The sequence below is a fragment of the Nannospalax galili genome, unplaced genomic scaffold, assembly GCF_000622305.1.
Source record: "Nannospalax galili isolate Female #2095 unplaced genomic scaffold, S.galili_v1.0 scaffold158, whole genome shotgun sequence".
NCBI classification, from domain to species: Eukaryota; Metazoa; Chordata; class Mammalia; order Rodentia; family Spalacidae; genus Nannospalax; species Nannospalax galili.
The window spans coordinates 1,769,530-1,789,376 of record NW_008345290.1 but is presented as its reverse complement, the minus strand read 5'-3'; the positions used below and the strand labels follow the sequence as shown (position 1 = coordinate 1,789,376).

The 19,847-nt window shown below is 43.4% G+C and overlaps 1 protein-coding gene across 3 annotated transcripts in view; it reads left to right on the top strand.

The window, feature by feature from the left end:
* The window catches only part of Rapgef5 (Rap guanine nucleotide exchange factor 5), a 257,063-nt gene that overhangs the window by 118,986 nt on the left and 118,230 nt on the right, over window positions 1–19,847 (top strand). For 2 of the 3 annotated variants that reach the window (XM_008841456.3, XM_029567583.1), the window contains one exon: window positions 14,014–14,087. The exons of the other annotated variant lie outside the window; for it this stretch is intronic. In XM_008841456.3, coding sequence (XP_008839678.1) covers window positions 14,014–14,087 — 74 coding nt within the window. The remainder of the gene's footprint in view (window positions 1–14,013; window positions 14,088–19,847) is intronic. 3 annotated transcript variants of the gene reach the window in all.

Sequence of the window (19,847 nt, the reverse complement as noted above, 5' to 3'; positions counted from 1 at the left end):
TCCTTCAGGTCAGGTCTGATGCAATGCACCTGTGCCAGAATTTCAGTACAGTCGTGGAGTGGGTCCCCAAGATCGGGATCTGGCAACAGCATAGTTGGGTTCAGGGGCGTTTGTACCTGGAAGGTGGTCCTGGGCAGATTTAGGAGCAGAGCCTGATAATGAGTTAATCAGGCATTGCTCAACCATTGATCAGGGGGTTGCTTGAGCACCCCTTTGAGGGCATGAGGGGTTGCCACAAGCAGGTCCTGTCCCAGGGTTAACTTGTTAGCATCCTTAACTAGCAGGGCCACTGCTGCTATAATTCACAGGCAGAGGGGACATCCAGCTGCTACAGAGTCTAATTTCTTTGATAGGTATGCAATAGGTCTCTTCCAGGGGCCTACTCTCTGGGTGAGGACCCCTTTCACAATACCTTTACGTTCATCCACATATAGACAGAAAGGTTTACTTATGTCTGGTAGTCCTAGGGCAGGGACCTCTAAGAGCTTGCGTTTTAGGGTTTAAAGGCCTCTTGCCTTCCTGCATCCAGTTGAAGTCCTGTCCTTCTTTAGTAGCCTCATATAGGGGTTTTGCAATTTCGGGAAACCCCAAAATCCAGAGGCGGCAGAACCCTGCGGTACCCAGGAATTCCCTCACCTGTTTTCTGGAGGACGGTGCAGGTATCTTTAGCACAGTCTCTTTGCGGGCCTTCATCAACCACCGCTGCCCCTCCTTGAGGATGTACCCTAGGTAAGTCACTTCTTTCAGACATATCTGAGCGTTTTTTGCTGAGGCCCGGTATCCCAAGTCCCCAAGTATGTGAAGTAAGTCCTCTGTCCCCTCCAGGCAGGACTTCTGGTCCGGTGCCATGATCAGTAAGTCATCTACATATTGTAACAGGCTTATGTCGGGGTGTTGGGCTCTGTACTCACCCAGATCTTCATGCAGGGCCTCATCGAATATAGTTGGAGAATTTTTAAACCCTTGAGGCTGTTGCATCCAGGTTAGCTGGCCATTGATTCCTACCTCCGGATCATGCCATTTGAAGGCAAAGTAGGGCTGACTGCTGGGAGCTAGAGGCAGGCTGAAGAAGGCATCCTTGAGGTCCAGAACTGTATACCATTGCCGATCTGGTGGCAGGGTACTGAGTAATGTATAAGGGTTGGAGACAGTGGGATGAATGTCAATGACTCTCTTGTTCACCTCCCTCAAATCTTGTACCAGTCTATAGTCCCCAGATTGGGGCTTTTTGACAGGCAGGAGTGGGGTGTTCCAAGCAGATTGGGTCGTTCTCAGCACCCCCAGTTCCATTAACCTTCTGATATGTGGAGTAATTCCATGTTTTGCCTCTAGGGGCATAGGATACTGGTGCACTTTAACAGGGTCCGTCCCTGCTATGAGTTCAACATATACAGGAGGCCTGTGTCCCGCCAGACCCATACCCCGTTTCTGCCCAGGCTCGGGGAAATTTTTGGAGCCAATCGTGCCCCATTGTGAAGCAGGGTGGCTCCTTTAGCTGTGAAGTGGATCTGTGTCCTCATTTTTGACAATAAATCTCTGCCCAGAAGTGGGTAGGGACATTCTGGGACTACTACAAATTAGTGGGATACCTGGCCCTTCCCTAAATCTACTGTTCTTCAGGTAGTCCATGAATAGGGCTTTGTTCCTGTTGCCCCCTGTACCCATGTAGTTCTGGAGGACACTGGCCCTCTGGCTCCAATAAAACCGAATTCTGGGCACCAGTATCCACCATAAACACAATTGGTTTCCCCTCTGTTTTTAGGGTTACCCTGGGCTCAGGGAGGGGACCTGAGCCCCATCTACCCTAGTCACTGTCTTCACCCCCAATTAGAGCCGGTAATACCTTAGCTGATCGCTTATTCTTCTTGGGGTAGTCCTTCACCCAGTGCCCTTCCTCCTTGCAGTACACACACTGGTTTTTCCCTACCTTGTTTCGTGGTCTGGATCCCGCTGATGAGCTCCCTCTGTACTGGGGGTTGGTTGCCAATAATATCTCTCTGAGGTCCTTCTTGTGGCGGGCCTACTGTCTCTCCAGGACCCTGGTCAGGCTTGCTTCCTGTCTTTTTTCTTTTCTTTCCTCTTTTTGTTCTGCTGTCTCCCTTCTATTATAAACCTTTCTGCCACTGCTATTAAGTCCCTAAGGTTCTTTTCTCCTAGTCTATCTAAAGACTGTAACTTTCTCTTGATGTCAGGGGCTGCCTGGCTATTATAACCCTGTTCCGCCACTACTATTAAGCCCCTAAGGTTCTTTTCTCCTAGTCTATCTTGAGACTGTAACTTTCTCTTGAGGGGCTGCCTGGTTAACGAAAGCAAATATCACAGTTTGAGCTGATTCCTCTGCTTCTGGGTCATACGGAGTGAACCACCGGAAGTCATCTTGTAACCTCTCTAAGTATGAGGCTGGGCTCTCTTCAGGCCCCGGTCTGACATCATAAACCTTAGACATATTGGTGGGTTTTTGAGCCGCCATTTTGAGACCCACTAACAGAGTCTGGCGGTAGACCAGGAGCCTCTCCTTACCTTCTGCCATGTTGTAGTCCCAGTTGGGATGGCTAGGGGGAAAGCTGGCATTAATGATGCCTGAGTCTGTGGTAGGGTCCCCGGTGGGGCCCGGAACCAATTTCCAGGCTGCCTCCAGGATCCCGTTTCGCTCCTCAGTAGTGAACAGGACACTCAGGAGCTGGTGGCAATCGTCCCAGGTGGGCTGGTGGGTGAACAGAACAGTTTCCAATAAGTTAATCAAGTCCTTGGGGTTTTCAGAGAAAGGCGAATTCTGTGAGTGCCAATTGTAAAGATCACTGGTGGCAAAGGGCCAGAATGAAAGGGCTGATTGCCCTCTCCGTCTGGGGGCTCCGCCAGCCGGAGGGGGAGGACAATGGTGTCAGGCTGGGGGGCTGCCCCCCTCTGGCTCCGTGTGACCACCTGCACAGGTCCCTGTGGAGGCGATGGTTGCTCCTCAGGGTTAGGAGGCAGGGCCTGTACTTGTGGCGTCATTGGCGGGGTGCCCATCTGAGAGGAGTGGGGCTCCAGGATAAAGGAATGGCTAATATTTAGATTCAATCACAGAAAAATGGCTCCAAAATCTAAAGAAAAAGTTATCAAGCCAAGTAGGAGAAGCACACAAAACACCAGAGAGAACCAGAAAAGAAACTCTCCTTGGGATATCATAGTGACAACATGGAACTGGAAGAAATACTAGGAACCGAAGACAGAGACAAACATGTCATTGGAGAAAAAGAAAAATTCGTAAGAAAACAACACAAAATCAACAAAATGACAGGAGTTAATACACATTATCTATAATAACTCTGAATACTAATGGTCACAGATCCTTGCAATAAAGGCTGCAAAGTAGAGGACTGGACTAGGAAAGAATATTCATCTTCTTGCTGCCTCAAAGAAACATGTGTTGCTCTCAAAGATAGACACCACCTCACAATAAAGGGATGGAAAAAGCTACTCCATCATGGGACAAGGAAACAAGCAGGCATACATACTCAGATAACACACAAGATAGATTTGAAACTGAATTTAGCAGAAGAGATAAACAATGTCACTTCATCATCATTAAGAGAACAATTGACTGTGGGGTCATTCCCTTTCCTCGTGGGTCGTTGGCCACCAGAACACAAGGACAAAGGGAGCAGAAGCTACGAGCAGGGTCAGGACAGCCAGTGAGGACTGATGGAAGAAAGCCCTTCCGGGGAGCTAGAGGGGAAGATGGCGTGTTGCCCATAGTATTTATCAGTCCCGTCCATTTCGTCAACAAATAAATTAGAACGAAGATCACAAGACACAAGAACAGAGACAGAGAGCCCAGAATAAACTACCGCAGATTTCAGATGGTCTGGACTCGGCCGTGTGAGTTCCCTGGCTTGATTATGCCAAGGACCGTACGGATAGGACGCGCGTGTCCCAACAGGGTGTTGAGGGCCTCTGAGGTTTCAGATGGACTAGTGTCCTGGTGGGGTGGCCGATGAGGAACACCCACGCTGACGAGGATGGCGACGTCTCCCGAATCCTCCAGGTTGCCTTGCTAGCATTTCAGCGACAAAGAAAAACAGATCAGATGTCCGCGACCAAAGTGAAAGCAAAGAGAAGACAGGCACACACACACAGTTTTACAAAATCTTACCCGGCCGGTTGATCACAAAACTTTTGGGGTTGGTTCCAGGTAAATCAGGAAGAGAGCAGGAGGCCCCCTGCTGAGAAGGGGAGTCCTTCTTTTGTACACCATCCACTGGACCCCATAAACACCACCGAAGATCCAACACACCAAAATGCAAAAGCAAAGGTTTATGGTTTATTCGGGCTTAAGATCGGGCTCTCAGACCTCACCAACTCAATGGATCCATGCTGAGAGCCCAGAGTAAGGGAGGGTGGAGCCTTTTATAGGTTTTAGACAAAAGGGGGGAGATACTGAAGATACATTTTGGTTGGTTCAAGGAGCCCATGTGAACCAACGTAATTTTAAACTGATTGGATGTATAAGATGCATCCCTGGAAGTTTATTGGTAGGTGCTATTCTCAGGGCTGTGGAATGTACTGACTGTTACCTGTGGGGCCAGGAGTCTCTATTTTTACCTTATAGGGCAGTTTTTATGCTTGGACTTGCTTAATCTATAGTTTCCTTGAAGGGGGGTGGGGAATAGCAGGTGGGGGTCAGGGCATGCCAGGGTATGTCTAGGCATGTCTGAAGCAGCAGCCAAGCATTTTACAGAAGCTAAAAGAGCAATTAGTGGGGGTCTGGAGGGATTGGGTGGTAGCGGGTGAATGAAGAGGGTCTCAGGGTCCTACACAGCCAAACTTCTCACCACCTTACCAGGAATGAGGAGAGCAGGAGAGAGACTGTAGTCCAGCCCTCTCCTTCAAGTGTGCGTACCAATGGCCTGAATACCTCCTGTATGTCCCCTCCTCTTGATTCCATTCCCTACCAAGGGCACCGTGCACGTCTGAAGGATGTTCCAGATTCAAGCTGTAGCAGAGCCCCATGGTAACCCAGCTTTATTTCTCAGAATGCTTTTACCAGCATTCTCACTGTTTGAAACCTTTTCTCCAACTTGCCTATTTATATCCATTTACCAGCTTGGCTGTCCCCCGCCCCCATTTAAGATAGTAGTGTAAGGCCATCCTTCCCTTTAAGCTTCTTTCATTATTTTAACTCCTCCCTGTAAAGGTGATGTGGTTATTCCATCTATATCTGTGTTATAATTACTTCTTTAATTAGATCACTTTTGTTCAGTTCAATGAAGTATTCCTTGACACTTGGTGTTCTGGAAAATTTTCCAGATAATGGGCATATAATCTGCCTTTTGGAGACACTTATGACTTATACAAAGTGACATTTCTCTTGCTAACTACCACAAATAGCAACAACAACAACACCCCCCCCCAAAAAAATGGTTAGTGTTCAGAAAAAGCATTTTGTTAGCCTAGAGGAAGGACGTTTCATTTTGCCTATGACCCTGAATGCAGGTAGTGTCTGTGAAACCCAGTGGATAAGAGTAATGTTGCCCAGTGAAGTGGGAATGAGGGCATGCTAGGCCAGAAATCAGAATGTGGGTGATACATGGAAAGAGAGAGTGAGACTGGGTGGTGGTGGGCCCTACAGACTAGGCTGGCTTCAGCCTGAGTACTGACAAGCTGGCCACCTTGAAAAGAGCAGCATAGGCATAAATGCTGTCATTTCCATGTCCTTGGGCTAAACCTCACATTAGGATGGAGGGATAGGGCTGCGGAAGCTGAGTTGTCCAGTGGTCATAGGCAGGATGGCAGTGATTTGGTCACATGCCCCCTTTTGGAAATGGAACTCTGGCCGCTGTGTGGAGAATGAATTGAGGGAAAGACTATGACAGTGGCCAGATTAGAGCTGATGAGATCATGAGCTGTGACAGTGGCAGAGCAAGATGGAAACACTGCAGAGGGAGAAGTGACAAGATTTGGTGCCAGAGGAGAAATATAAAGATGCCACTAACCAGTTACAACACAGAGTCCAGGAGGTGGAAGGACCCTGGGGGCAGTGCAGAAGTGGTACATGCATCAAGATCTGGGTCTCCTCACACCTTGTGAAGTAGATCACACCTTGGGGACAGAGGCTGTACTACCCATACCTGCCATAGCAGCTTGTCCATGGCTGATGCCATAATGTAGAAATGCAAATATTCAGTGTGTGACTGGCAGTGTGGGCCGGGGCCTCACAGAGGAGGTTGGAGATAGAGACCACATTGTAGTGAAAATTGAAGCTATAGGAACAGATAAAATCACTAGGGAAAAAGGGAGGGAGGGAAGAAGGGAGGGAAGAAGAGAGGGAGGGCGGCCGACCCACCCAGAGCAAGCTTAGGGTATGATAAAAAGGCATGGAAATGAAGGTTTGAAATGAACTGGCCTCAAGTTCTGCTGACAGGCCAGACGGACTAGGGCAGAGGGTGAACTATTGATCAGAGATAGTGATCACTTGTCGTTAATAGGGGAGGCCAGGTGAACCCAGACTCTAATACCATGCTATGTGGAGGTACTGGGCAGTGAATACTGATGCCTAATATTCAAATTTCAACACAATAAACATTATCAATGATTCAGGAAAGGGTTGTGACTGATTTTCTTGCTTTTAAGGATGAAACAGGCTTTGAGCATTTGGAAGCATTGGCGGTATTTGTAATAAACAACGCCTGTGTCACAGCAGCTGGCTGCCCTGCCACCTCACAGGACAGGGCATTCTTGCTGAATGTGCAGGGTGTGTTAAGGGGCCTCTTAAAAAAATATTATGAGCCCTTTGTAGGATGGTACAAAACAACAGCTGATTATTTACACAAAGAGGAACCAGGTCCTGCCTCCTGCAGCTGGAAACCCTGCAGTGTTTTCCTAACATTTTTATGTCCACATCCCATAGAACACAGGACCCTGACCTGGTACATATCATGCTCACAGTTCTGAAAAATACTAGTATTGATATTAATATTTTCTATTACATTCTGTTCTATTTCTCTAAAAGGAGAAAGAATTAAAAATAAATCCTTGCCAAGATTAACATGGGTAATCATCTAGTATGGTGACACATGCCATAATCCCAGCACTCAGGAAGTGGAGGCAGGAGGATAGCCTGAGCTACAGAGTGAGAGTGTCTCCAAAAAGAGAAGCATGAACTTGCTGACATATAGCTTGTCTGGCCACTGTTCTCTGCAGCCTCTGTAGCTGAGCCACAGACATGCACAGCCATGCCTGAGGCCCAGGGTGGGTCCTCACCTCCATAATTGGCTTCTTTTTTACAGAGACATAATACTTGCCCAGCCCTTCAGGTTGAACTTCAGAGACCCTATGAAAGGGCTTTTTCCTCTGAAATAAAATGCTTTGTAAGTGAAGGATTATATTATTGCCAAATTTTAAACTTTCTGCAAAATACTCAAATTATTTTTCACAATTACCTTTGCTGACTATTCGCAGGATACCTAAAACGTTAAATTTCTGTCTGTAGGAAAAGTTTTCATTGGTTCATAAGTTCTTTGGAAAAAAGCAGGTGACCAATTTTAAAAGAAAGATGCCACCATTGTGTTTAGTGTTAACTGTATGTGTGTGTGGGGGGGCGGGATTAAGCTTACAAAGTGGTTGAGCAGAAATTAAATAAGCATCATTTAAAAGGTACATTGATTGTAAACTCAGTACTCAGGAAGCCAAAGCAGGAAGATTCTTGTGATTTCAAGGACAGTCTGGGCTGCATGGTAAGTACGTGGCCAGCCAGGGCTATATGGCAAGACTTTGTCTCTAATTAACTAACTAACTAACTAACTAAATTGAAGATAAAAGGCTATCAGTTTCTTTTAAAACTAATATTGGCGGATAATCCATAATTACCTTCCGGTATGAGGTATATTAGAATGAGAAGGCCCCAAGGCCATGATTGGGCCTCAAGGTGAGGAGAATATCAGACAGAAACAAAACAATACATAGAGATTTAAACTGGAGACTTAAAAGTGGTGGAAAGGCCTCCTTTTAAAGCCTAGAGAAGAGGAGAATTCATTAAAAGGGGCTAGAGAGATGGCTTAGCAGTTAAAAGTACTGGCTGGTCTTGCAGCCAGTTCCCAGCACCCACATGGTATCTAACAACCTCTGTAACTCCAGTTCCAGGGGATCCAATACCTCTTCTGATCTTGGTACACATTGCATAATGCAGGTATGCTTACATGCAGGCAAAATGGTCATACACATAAAAAATGAAGATAAATAAGAGGGGGCTGATCTTCCAGGATGGATCAGTACTGGACATTTGAGTTCTAGGGACAAAAGAAGCAGAGATGATCTCGGGGAGATGCAGATGAACAGGTCATTTAAGATGCTCCAAGGTGACGAACTGATAGGAATAAAGATGGCACAATGAGGCATGTCCTGGGCAACTGCCCTCAGTGCCCCAGGCATGCCAGCTCTGGAGAGACAGGATGCATGTGCTAGAATGTGTGAGGAACCTTATCACACAGGACGAATATTTTCCCAAACGTAGGTGCTTTATATTGATCTCAAAATTCTGAACTCAGGGCTTGGCAAGTAAGAAGAAAAAAAAAAAAACAAACACCAAAAAACCCCACCAGAACTGGATAGTCAAGATGGTGGCCTTGCAGCTGAGGGCACCAGAGCAACAGTGGCAGCAGTGGCTCTCACTGTGACCGTGGAAGAAGACCTGAAAATAGACACCAAAAAAGTCAGCTGGCTCCATGGCCATGAAAAAGAAAACACTTGATCCATTTCTCTTCTTGAGCAGAAGCACAAAGTGGTTTTCTCAATACTGATGTTCCTTTAGTGAGAAATTAAAGCGAGCAAGTAACTGTTGCCTCTGTTTGCTGCACAGGCAAGCCAAGATGCTCTTTCTTAAACAGAGGTATAATCATGTAGGCAGAGCAATGGAAACAGGGAAATCATAGGAACCAGAGTACTTGAAATTGTACCTCCTTCCATGAGCCTGGAGCTGTGGTCCCTAACTCTGAGCCACAACTCCACATTTCTCAGGCTGATGGCGGAGCGGATTGGAGGATGGAGGACTTTCTGATGTTGAACAGCAGTTTCAGCCTTCTTTGAGTGGCTGTACTCCCCACAAGCCTCTCCCCTGAGGTCCCAGGTTGTGCATGGCAGTAACTTTGCCTCTGTGTTGGGTTTATCCTGGGGACAGAAGAGGGTTCTGCCATTTTCACATTCTAGTGTTGGGAGAACTGATTCTCAAGAATGGACTTCCCACCTCCCTTGATGGCTCGCTATGACTTGACTCCACAAGTGGTGTTGGGTACTCAGGCCTTCACATTAGACCTTTCCCACTCCTAGGCACCAAGAGATCCTCCATTATTTTTCTGTTACTCTTATACAGGCCCAGTGTACCTGCACCTGTGCCCCATAGAAAATGTAAAACACCAAATTGAACTTTTAGATATAAAAAACATGTGGGAAGTTTTATAAAAAGGGCCAGGACTGTAGCTCAGAGGTAGAGCATTTGATAATCTCAAGGCCCAGGGTTCAATCACCAGTGGAGTGTGGGGATGGGGTGGGAGAAAATAAAACTATGCCAAGGGCTGTGGGTTGCAGCTCAGCATGTCTAAGGCGCTGGGTTCCACCACAGAAAAAGAAATAATCTAACTTTGCAAAATGTTCTCATTTGGAGAACATTGGCTAAAATACACAGAGTAGTTTTCTTCCTTAGGGATCCCTGTAAGTTTACATTATCTCAAAAACTTTTCAATTAAAAAAATGAAAAAAAAAAGTAATATTAGTGGAGTAACTAGGAGAGTTTTCTTAGTATCTGTCTTAGTAAGTTATGGGGAGAGAAAACTTGTTTTCTAGGCAACAAGAAAGTGCTCAGAGAGGCAGGCCCAAAAAGCCACTGAGGCTGTCAACTATAGCTCTCTGGAATCCCCCTTGGCTAATTTTCAAATGCATGCATTTAAACTAAATACTCTTAAGTGAATTGTGCTAATTAATTCACATATACTGTTAGTTCCCATGTGGGGTCTAATGTTCACTATTGAAAGTACATACTCTGGGTTTTATACTTGTGTTTTTGTTAGACTAAGTTATTTTCAAAGGCTGTTTCTTGCTTTTAGATTATGTGTGTGGAGAGATAAGGGGATGGTTTGTGTTGGCAGAGAGTGAAGCTTCTAGCCTCCCTTGGTCCCAGAAACTGTCATTCCTGTGTACATGTTCTGCTGAAGGGAACTGTCCCAGAATCAATATTTGTATAGAAACTTTTCCCCAGCCTACCCTTATTTGATCAGATAAGACAAAAAAGTTGAACTCACAATCTAAATAACTGTTTCCTCCTCCTTCTGCTTCATGAGCCTCACTGTTAGGAGGTGTGAGGCGAGAAGTTGTCTCCTAACTTAGTCTTTGGCATTAATATGTGTATAATAAGGTAGTAAAATGCTCCAACTATATATTTAATGCATGTGACTTCATGGGGTGTATGTAAATTCTTAGATGTTTAGGATAAATAAGTTGCTTTTAAGTGACATATGTGAACCAGTGGCTAAAAAAATAAGGTTATTTATATGTTGAAATAGGACATACTCTTTCCTTTATCCTTAGGGCATTGAGGTGAAGAGTCCAGAGAGAACTTTGACTCTCTGGTGTCCAGATAAAGATAGATTGTGACTGTCCTTTACTTTGCCTGTCTAATTCTCACTCTGTTATTTAAATGTAATGGTAGACAATGAATATTTGACATCTCCAAAGATATGAGAATAAGTGTGGTATTGCGGGGCTGTGAATATAGCCTAGCTGTAGGGCATGCATGCGGCCCTATGCTCAGTCCCCAGCATGAGTGAACGATGCTGCTACTAAGGACAAACTAGAAAAACAGGACTGACTTTTGTCCTGTTTGCCTTCATACTCTCCAATCTTCCTTTGATTCTCTGTGCATTAAGAACATTGCCTATATCACACACAGACACAAAACCAGTGTTAACTTTGTCCTGTGGTTCTTAATTATTATTTTTTATTTTTTTATGTGTATGAGCGTATTGCCTGCATGTAGGTAAGTGTATCCATGTCATGCAATGCCCTCAGAGGATGGAAGAGTCCATCGGATCCCCTGGAACTGGAGTTATGGACAGTTGTTAGCTGCCATGTGGGTGCTGGGATTCAAACCCAGGTCTTCTGCAAGAACATCCAGTGTTCTTAACCTCTGAGCCATCTCTCTAGCCCTGTCCTATGGTTCTTATTCATTGCCCTCAATGTTCTGTGTCCTCATAGAGCCAGGGAAGGAAAAGGAACACATAAGCTCCAGAACATTGTTGTTTAAAATATAAAACAAACATGACTTTAGTCGGCTAAAATATTCCAAAGTTTAATTTTCTTTATTATTAATAAAAAAATCTTTAAAGAATATGGAGAAAAAAAAATCAAATAAATTACAAATTAAGTGCCCAAGAATAGTTGGTCCTCTTGTAAAGGGAACTCACAGTCATATATCATTATTTTGTCTCTCAGGATAAGACTTACAGGATTTCAGTTGGTTGAATGGAATGCATTTCTTTCATGGCCCGTTATATTTTTAAGAAGAGTTCAAGATGTTACTTTAAACTTCATTTTTCCCTTTGTATTCTCTAGTTTGTTTGTTTGTTTTTTTTTTTTTTTCAGAGAAAACAGAAGTGTGTTTCTTAAATTTCCTCCAGACTGGCCTACAGTAGCAACAGGGGACCCCTTTTGAACAAGCCTGAATGAGGCTTTTTGTTGAAAACAGAAAAGCCTCTACTCACTTCCACTGTTACTGCCTTGCCTATAGATGCTCAGCTGCTGGGAGCTGCCCCAGTTTTCTGTGGGCTTTGACAGAAACATTTTCCTTCTTCTTTCATAAATAAACATAAACATAAATAGCTTATTATATTTATTTTATAAGTAGACATAGTTAAATGGAGCCATCCTGGTCACTTTGGGCAATATTTTGTTTGTCCCTGTTTGCATTTACAAGGTCATGCTGCATGCCCAGCTCTGTAGGCGGGCTCCATGGTAAGTACCGCACAGCAAGCATGAAAGCCATATGAAAGTAAAAGCACATGAAATGATATTCTAAAAAGTGCCCAGCAGAAAGCGTAACATTTACAAGTACATACATAATGCAAACTGAGTCCACCAATGCAGTTAGGGTGGGGAGTTTATGCCCTGGGCCTGCTTCTGTGGAGATGAATGTTATGAATACAAGGAGATCATCTTTGACTGCTGATTCACCCTTGTCTTTTCTGTCCCCCTCCACCCCTCCTGTTCAGATCATTGGCAGAACTGAGTCCATTCTTTCTAAAAGAGTGCATCTCAAGTCTTCATGTTTCTCCTTCTTGCCACCTCCCTGGCCTAAGCCATGTCATCTCTAAGGAAGCAGCAGCCTTGCTAGTCTGCCTGTTTCTACTTGCTTCTGCGATGTCGTTTGTTCTTTACCAACAGTCCAAAAGAATTTGGAAAGCTGTACCTCAGATAATACACTTGCTTGTTTAAAATTCCATGTTTTTCTATATTCTTTTGCCCAAATATGAATTTATTGTGGTCTATACTGTCTCTGTGACTCCCAGCCTTCAAGCCTCAGCTCAGATAAGTTGTCTTCAAGGAAGTGCCACCCATGGCCACCTCTCTAAAATGATCTTCCCAGTGAAGCTGGTACCATTTCTATATCCTTGCATGACCTTTTCATTTCATCTTATTTTAAAAATTTATCACTTTAATGCATTAATTGTCGGGGTCATTTGTGGCATGGTACATGTTTGGAGATCAGAGGATACCTTGTGGAAGTCAGTTCTCTCCTTCTATAATTGAGTTACAGGATCAAACTCAAGTTATCAGGCTTGGCAGCAAGAGCCTTTACCCACTGAGCCTTCTCACCAGCCCTCATTTCATCTTCATTTTAAAGTTTATTATTGTAGTTGTAGACTGTTTCTCCAGATAAGATGTGTATTTCATGAGGCTATTTTCTCTGTTTGAGGGAATAACCCAGTGCCAAGAACAGAGTAGGTACTCAATATATATTTGTTAAAATGAAAGAGAAAATTGTATCTACCAAAATATCATCTGGTCATCATGCTTGGATTAGAGTTGAATAAAATATAATTTTTGTTGAGTGTCAACATGAGAATGGAGATTCAGAGGAAGCTAGAGAGTAGAAGGGAGCCCTTCCTTCAATAGTGAGCAGACTTACTAAGATAAGCAGTCCCCAGACTAGACCTTGGCACTGTTGTATTTATATTTTTGGAGACTGATTATTTTAGCTGGATTAAATAAGGAAGAGACTGAAACAAGGCTTTGTGTAGGAGGTTATTGCAACAGGGAGGAAAGGGTGATAAGGACTTGGACATGGTAATGCTGGGAGAAGAGGGAGGTAGACTCAAGACTCAAGAGTTTGGCATTTTGTGGTGACAATGCACCAAAATAACTGAGCTATAAAGTACTGTGTTTCCTTTGTAATGTGACATTTACCTTGCTAATCCAAACACTCTCTCTCTCTCTCTCTCTCTCTCTCTCTCTCTCTCTCTTAATCCCAGCTACTTGGGAAATTATGACAAGAGGATCATAAGTTCAAGGCCTGCCTAGATAACTTAGTGAGGTCTTTTTTCTTTTTCTTTTTTTTTTTTTTTAATTAAAAGAGTGGATGGCCTAGGAACATAGCTCAGTGGTAGAATGTGAGGCCCCTGGTTTAATCTTCAGTATTAGAAAGGAAGGAGATTCTTCTCAGTAGAAATGAGTAGATGCCCTTATTTATGTGTACCCCAATGTTGCTTTGGTAAAGCACAGTACTGAAAGAATGGCATAGGCTATGATAAAGTGGGGAGAAGACCAGAAATTAAAATTTCCTACTGTTGCTGACTTAGTAGATGAGATACTGTACATGAAAAATGCCTGTTGCAATGGTTACCCTTCCATGTAGATAGCAAAAAATAACACTGCATTTGCATTTTATGCATCTAGCATTATGTTTTCCTGACAAGTTACTTACCTTAAAAATTACCTGAATCCATTTTTCTTATGATTCCATATACTTATTGTCTTTTCTTTTTAAAGCAATTGAACATGATGATGAAAACAGTGACAAAAACATTACTGTGACAGAAGCTGATGACAGCCCCGATCCTCAGGTACGATCCTTTGAGCTACAGCCCATATTGTGCCTGTGTCAAGAGTGGTTACATGGTGCAGGTGCTCAAGATGAGACTGATTATATATCCTGCTACTGGTCACATTGATGGGAGTACAGTGCTTAATTCTCTTAATGTAGGCTTTACTTTCTGAAGTTTCACTCACTGTCCAAAGATATTAGTAGGAAAATACCCCAAATAAACAATTTACAAGTTTTTAAAAATTTCTATTATTTCTATTTTATGTGTATGAGTGTTTTGCCTGCATGTAAGTGCACCACATGTGTTCAGTGCCCACAAAAGGCCAGAAGAAGGTTCAAATCCCTTGGAACTGGAATTACAGATGGTTGTTAAGCAGCCATGTAGGTGTTGGGAATCAAACCCAGGTCCTCTAGAAGAACAGCAAAGTGTTCTTAACCGTTAAGCCATCTTTCCAGCCCCATAATTTATAAACGTCAAATTTTGTCCGCTCTTGAGTAGTTTGACATCTTGACTGGTCCAGAACCATGCCACCCAGGATGCAAAGCATTCCTTTGCCCAAAATATTGCTGCTGTGTACATTGCCTACCTCTTACTTAGTCATTTAGTCACTAAGTAGCTGCCTTGGTTATCAGGCCAATTGTCAGGGAATTTCAGTGCTTATGTTCAAATCACCCTTATCTAATAGCCTAATGCTATGTCATAATGCCTGCAATCAACCACTTCACCTTATGTTGTCTCACAGCTATTGAGTGTGTGTGTGTGTGTGTGTGCGCGCGCGCGCGCCAGAGTATATTTAAATCAATTAAGTGACCAGTTCTTAATCTGAAACTAAAATTTGTGTAATAATATTTTTAAATGAAATTCAAGTCACCAACTCAAATAGCAATTTTTAAAATATTTTAATTATTTTTTTATATGTATGAGTGTATTGCCTGCATGTAGGTAAGTGCACCCATGTCATACAATGCCCGCAGAGGTCAGAAGAGTCTGTTGATCCCCTGGGACTGGAGTTACGGACAGTTGTTAGCTTCCATGTGGGTGCTGGGATTCGAACCCGGATCTTCTGCAAGAACAACCAGTGTTCTGAACCACTAGCCATCTCTCCAGCCCTATTTTATTTTTTTATTTTGCTTTTTGTGTACAAGTGTTTTGCCTGCATGTATGTAAGTGCACCCATATTGTGCAATGCCTGTGGAGGCCATAAGAGGGTGTCAGAGTCCCTGGAACTGGAGTTACTTGGATGGTTGTTAGCCAATTGTGGGTGCTGGGAGCTGAACCCAGGCCATCTGCAAGAGCATCCAATGCTCTTCACCACTGAGCCACCTCTCTAGCCCTGACAGTTTTTCATTCCTTCTTCTGAGTACATGATAAAATATATTACCATGTGAAAAATGCCCCTAGCTGTTAGAAATTTGGGGCATATGTCTCCCAATTGGCTAATTCCTCCAAGGAGCAGGGCCTGCCGTGGAGCTGGACTACTGAGGGACTGCTGGGAGCCATCCTGGGATGGAAGCCGGTAGAGTAGCGAGCATGGTGTGGGGAAGCCAGCCAGCAGCAGCTTAAGGACACAATGGACTAACTCTTGTGGACCTGGGGCAAGATCGCTGGCCCCAGAGGCATGAGCGAATGCTAACACTAGTGGTGACTATGGGTGTGGTGTGGTCTGATATGGCAGGCTCTGAGCTGTGGCGCGGGGCTAGGCACTGAGTACTCATTCCTTTGTAAGTTAATAAATGCACATAAAGATATGTTGTATGGTTTGCTTGATAGCGCAGGAGACCAGAGGGAATTTGGGCGACAGCATGTGAAGGATTAAGATTTCACTCATCTCCAGAAGATCAGGCCTTATTCTTTGCAGGTTTCCTTCCTGCCAGAGAACCCCAAATTTTCTTCAAATGTAGACTTCTTTCCTTCTCCTCTCATTCAAAATGTTTCTCTCTGGGGCTGGAGAGATGGCACAGTGATTAGAAGCACTGGCTGCTCTTCTAGAGGCCCCAGGTTCAATCCCAGCACCCACATGGCTGCTAAAGACCATCCGTAACTCCTGTTCCAGGGGATCCAATGTCCTCTTTTGGTCTCAGCAGGCACTGTACACACAAGTGCACTTACATACATGCAGGCAAAGCACACACATGAAATAAATGTCTGTTTCTGCCTGTGACGCCACCTGCTTTCGCGCTGTGTGTGGACAGAGTGAAGAGAACATTTACTTGGCCTGTGTTCCAGTCCTTCTTCCTTATTGCTGCCTTTGAAGAGTCCTGTAGGTGCTCTAAAGCTTTTAAGTTCCTGTAGGGTGGCACCCATGTCTTTGCACCATGGTCTTTCCACTGTGCCACGCATTACCTTGGATGCTCGGCCTTCATCTCTTTAAACTGGAGAAAATAAAGTTTTCATGAGATTGAAATAAAGATATACTGGCCTTTGCAAGTATTATATATATATAATACTTGCAAAGGCTGGATTAGTAACTCAGTGGTAAAGTGCTTGCCTACTATGATGCCCTGGGTTCCATTCCCAGCATTGTAAGGAAACAAAGAGATTAGCTAAACCAAACCAAGCCAACAAAAACCCTATAATCCTTGTGCACAGTGTGAAGCAGCTTGCCACAGAGTAAGCACTCAAAAGTTTCAGCTTCTGTCACTTGTTACCAATACTACCATGATCATCTAGCTCATCGCTTTTTAAAGTTTGGTTTTGGAGCTGGAGAGATGGCTCAGTGGTTGAGCGCACCGGCTGCTCTTGCAGAGGACCTGGGTTCAATTCCCAGCACCCACATGGTGACTAAAAACCATCCTAACTCCAGTTCCAGAGATCCAATGCCTTCTTCTGGCTTCCATGGACTTTGTACTACATGGGTGCACTTAGATACATGCAGGCCAGATACTCATGCACACTAAATAAAAATAAATTATAAAAAATTTTAAAGTTCATTGGTTTTTGTTTCAGGCCAACTTGGAACTCATGATAATCCTGCCTTTGCTTCCCAAGTGCTTGGGTTCCAGTTCTGCACCACCATACCTGGCTCTCATTTCTTTTTGAGTTGAATACTGAGGGTATCTAACATAGCTCAGTTGCAACATGACTCTGAGTATGGTTATTTTATCTTGCATAAGTACAGCATTTTAGTCCCTGCATTCTTGTTATTGTTATTTTTGTTTGTTGTTTGTTTTGTTTGACTGAGTCTCCCTGTCCCAGCCCTCCTGAAAGTCTCCATGTGGACCTGGCTGTCCTCAATCTCTCATAGATCTGCCTGCCTCCCCCTGGGATTAAGGCACACAGTGCCATGCCCAGTATAGCCCCTGCATTCTCAGTGCAAGACTAAAAAGAGCCTCCCAGTGTAACAGATTTTTAAATTTCTTGGTGAGATCCTCAATGGTGTTATAATTGGATTAGCTTTGGAAACTCTTTCTTTTCCATTGGTCTTTGGCCACACAATTCAGAAATTATTTTCATTATTTCCTAGCCAACATTTCAATCATTTTATAGTCGTTGAAGAAAATTGCGAATTATACAAATTAATTGCCAAATATTTGAAAATCAATACCCATAGCCAAACTGTACTTTGAAAAGAAATTCTGAAGCAAGCTCTTATTTGAGGCTGACATAGGGCAAAACAGACTATCTTTTTAAATCCCTTATGTTCTGATTTATTGGAGGTTGTTTTTTCTCTTTGCTTCTTTATCATTTTTTCAGCTTCACTGCCCTCTTTATAATTCTGAGGTGTGATTTCTCTCAGGTCACAACTAGATAGAATATTGGTGGCTTCCACACTCCAGTGTGAAAGTTCAAGGAATCAGATCTATGAAATGAATGAACCATTTTCTTCATCACTTACCTAGATTTATACTGTAGTTTTAGTACAATAGAAGCATTTAATCAAATTCTTTATTAGGAAGGCATTTGAGGGAATAATGGTTGTAAATTCCACATGACTGCTTTCTGCCTCCTCCTGTGCTCTTGGCATGCTCTGGCAGGGTGGAGTCATGCAGGATTGCATAGGACACTCCAGTTGGGTATTGTAATTAACACAGGTAATGGCACAAAGGAGAAGGGTCCAAGGTGTGACACTCCCTTGGCTTCCGTTGCCTTGCCTGCTCACTGAAGGGGCTCAGTGTGAGTTAACTACTGTGCCAACATAGTGTCCAAGGCCCCAGTGTGAGGCCTGAGGGCTAATGCAGCTGCCTTGAGCACCATGGGTCACAATCACACTGTGAGTCTTTGCTGTCCTTTTCCCAGTGCTCAAAAGGGGGGCATTTGGGAGAGAATCTCAATCCTGGATACCTTTGCAGTGTCCTTTGTCCTTCTGAAATTTTCTTCTTAAATTTTGAGAAATTTAGTATTTTCTGTCTTCAGTTTTTCAATGTTTTGTGTATATTAGTTACATATAATAATAGTGGGTTTCATTATGGCCTTTCACATATGTATATATTTTTATCATATTCACCCCCATTACCTAGATTTTTTTTTAACTATGATTTGTCACTTGAATTTTTCTGAAAAGAATCTTTAATGTTTTCTGTTACAGAGATAGATGCATACAGTAGACTATGTACCATCCCAGCCCATTAGTGTTTAATTCTGTCATATATTTCTTCTGTTTGAAAATGGCAGAAGTAGAGGCCTGGGAAAGTAGTTCAGTCAGTAGAGTGCTTGCGTGGCATGCACACAGCCCTGGGTTCATTCTCCTAAACTCGTAGTTCATCTCATAAACTTGCAGTATACACTGAGATTACACTTGTAGTATAATCTCAGCACTGGGGAGGTCGAGGCAGGGATCAGAAGTGCAACTTCATCCTTAACTATCTAGAAAACATGAGGCCAATGTGGGATAAACATTGGTTCCCAAAACTGAAATGAAAAGACAAAAAATTGTTCAGCAAATTTGTCCTCAAAGTTTTATTTTATATTTTATTTTATTTTTATGACAAGGTCTGGCGTGGAACTTGCTGTGTAGACCAGGGCGATCTCAATCTCATAGAGGTGGGCCTACCACTACCTCTGAGTGCTGGGATTAAAGGTGTGCACCACATGCCTGAGTCACTCAAAGTTTGATTTTTAGTGTATTAAAATGTATTATGTAAGAATTTATTTGAATATATTGAATTTATGTTGTGTTGAATAGCATTTTGTTTTTACAAACATGCTTTCACAAAAGGTAGACTCTTCTTAGTTTAATTTCCCTTGATAGAAATTTGATATGATTCACTAGAATGTTTTAGAAAAGTGATTTGTGCATGTGAGAGACTCTCTGTGGTGACATGTATAATGTAGGTACATATGTGTGCTGGTATATATGTGTGTGCACTAGCACACATCCAAAAAAGGATGTCAGCTGGCCTACTCTATTATTCTTTGCCTTGTTCCTTTATGATGAGGTCTCTCATTGATCTTGTAACTAGGCTTGGGGCTAGAAAATCCCAGTGGTTTTCCTTCCTCCACTCCTCACAGTGCTGGGTTTATAGATGTACACATAGCTATACTCTGTTCTTTACGTAAGTCCTGGGGCTTTGAACTCAGGTCCTCCTGCTTGTGGAGCAAGTGCTCTTACCTGCTGAGCCGTCCCCATCCTCCACCCAGAAAGTGATTTTTAGTGTTAAGATAATGCAGAGAATGTTTTCAGATATGAAACAGTGGTTTTTACCTTTGGTCCCAGGAAGATTCCTCATTTATCATCCATGGTCCTTTTCTAAGGCATTCCTGTCCAGGTTTTATTTTTATCACTGAGGGAATGGACCCAACATTTTTATGACTCCACTTGTAGAGGAAACAGACTTTTCT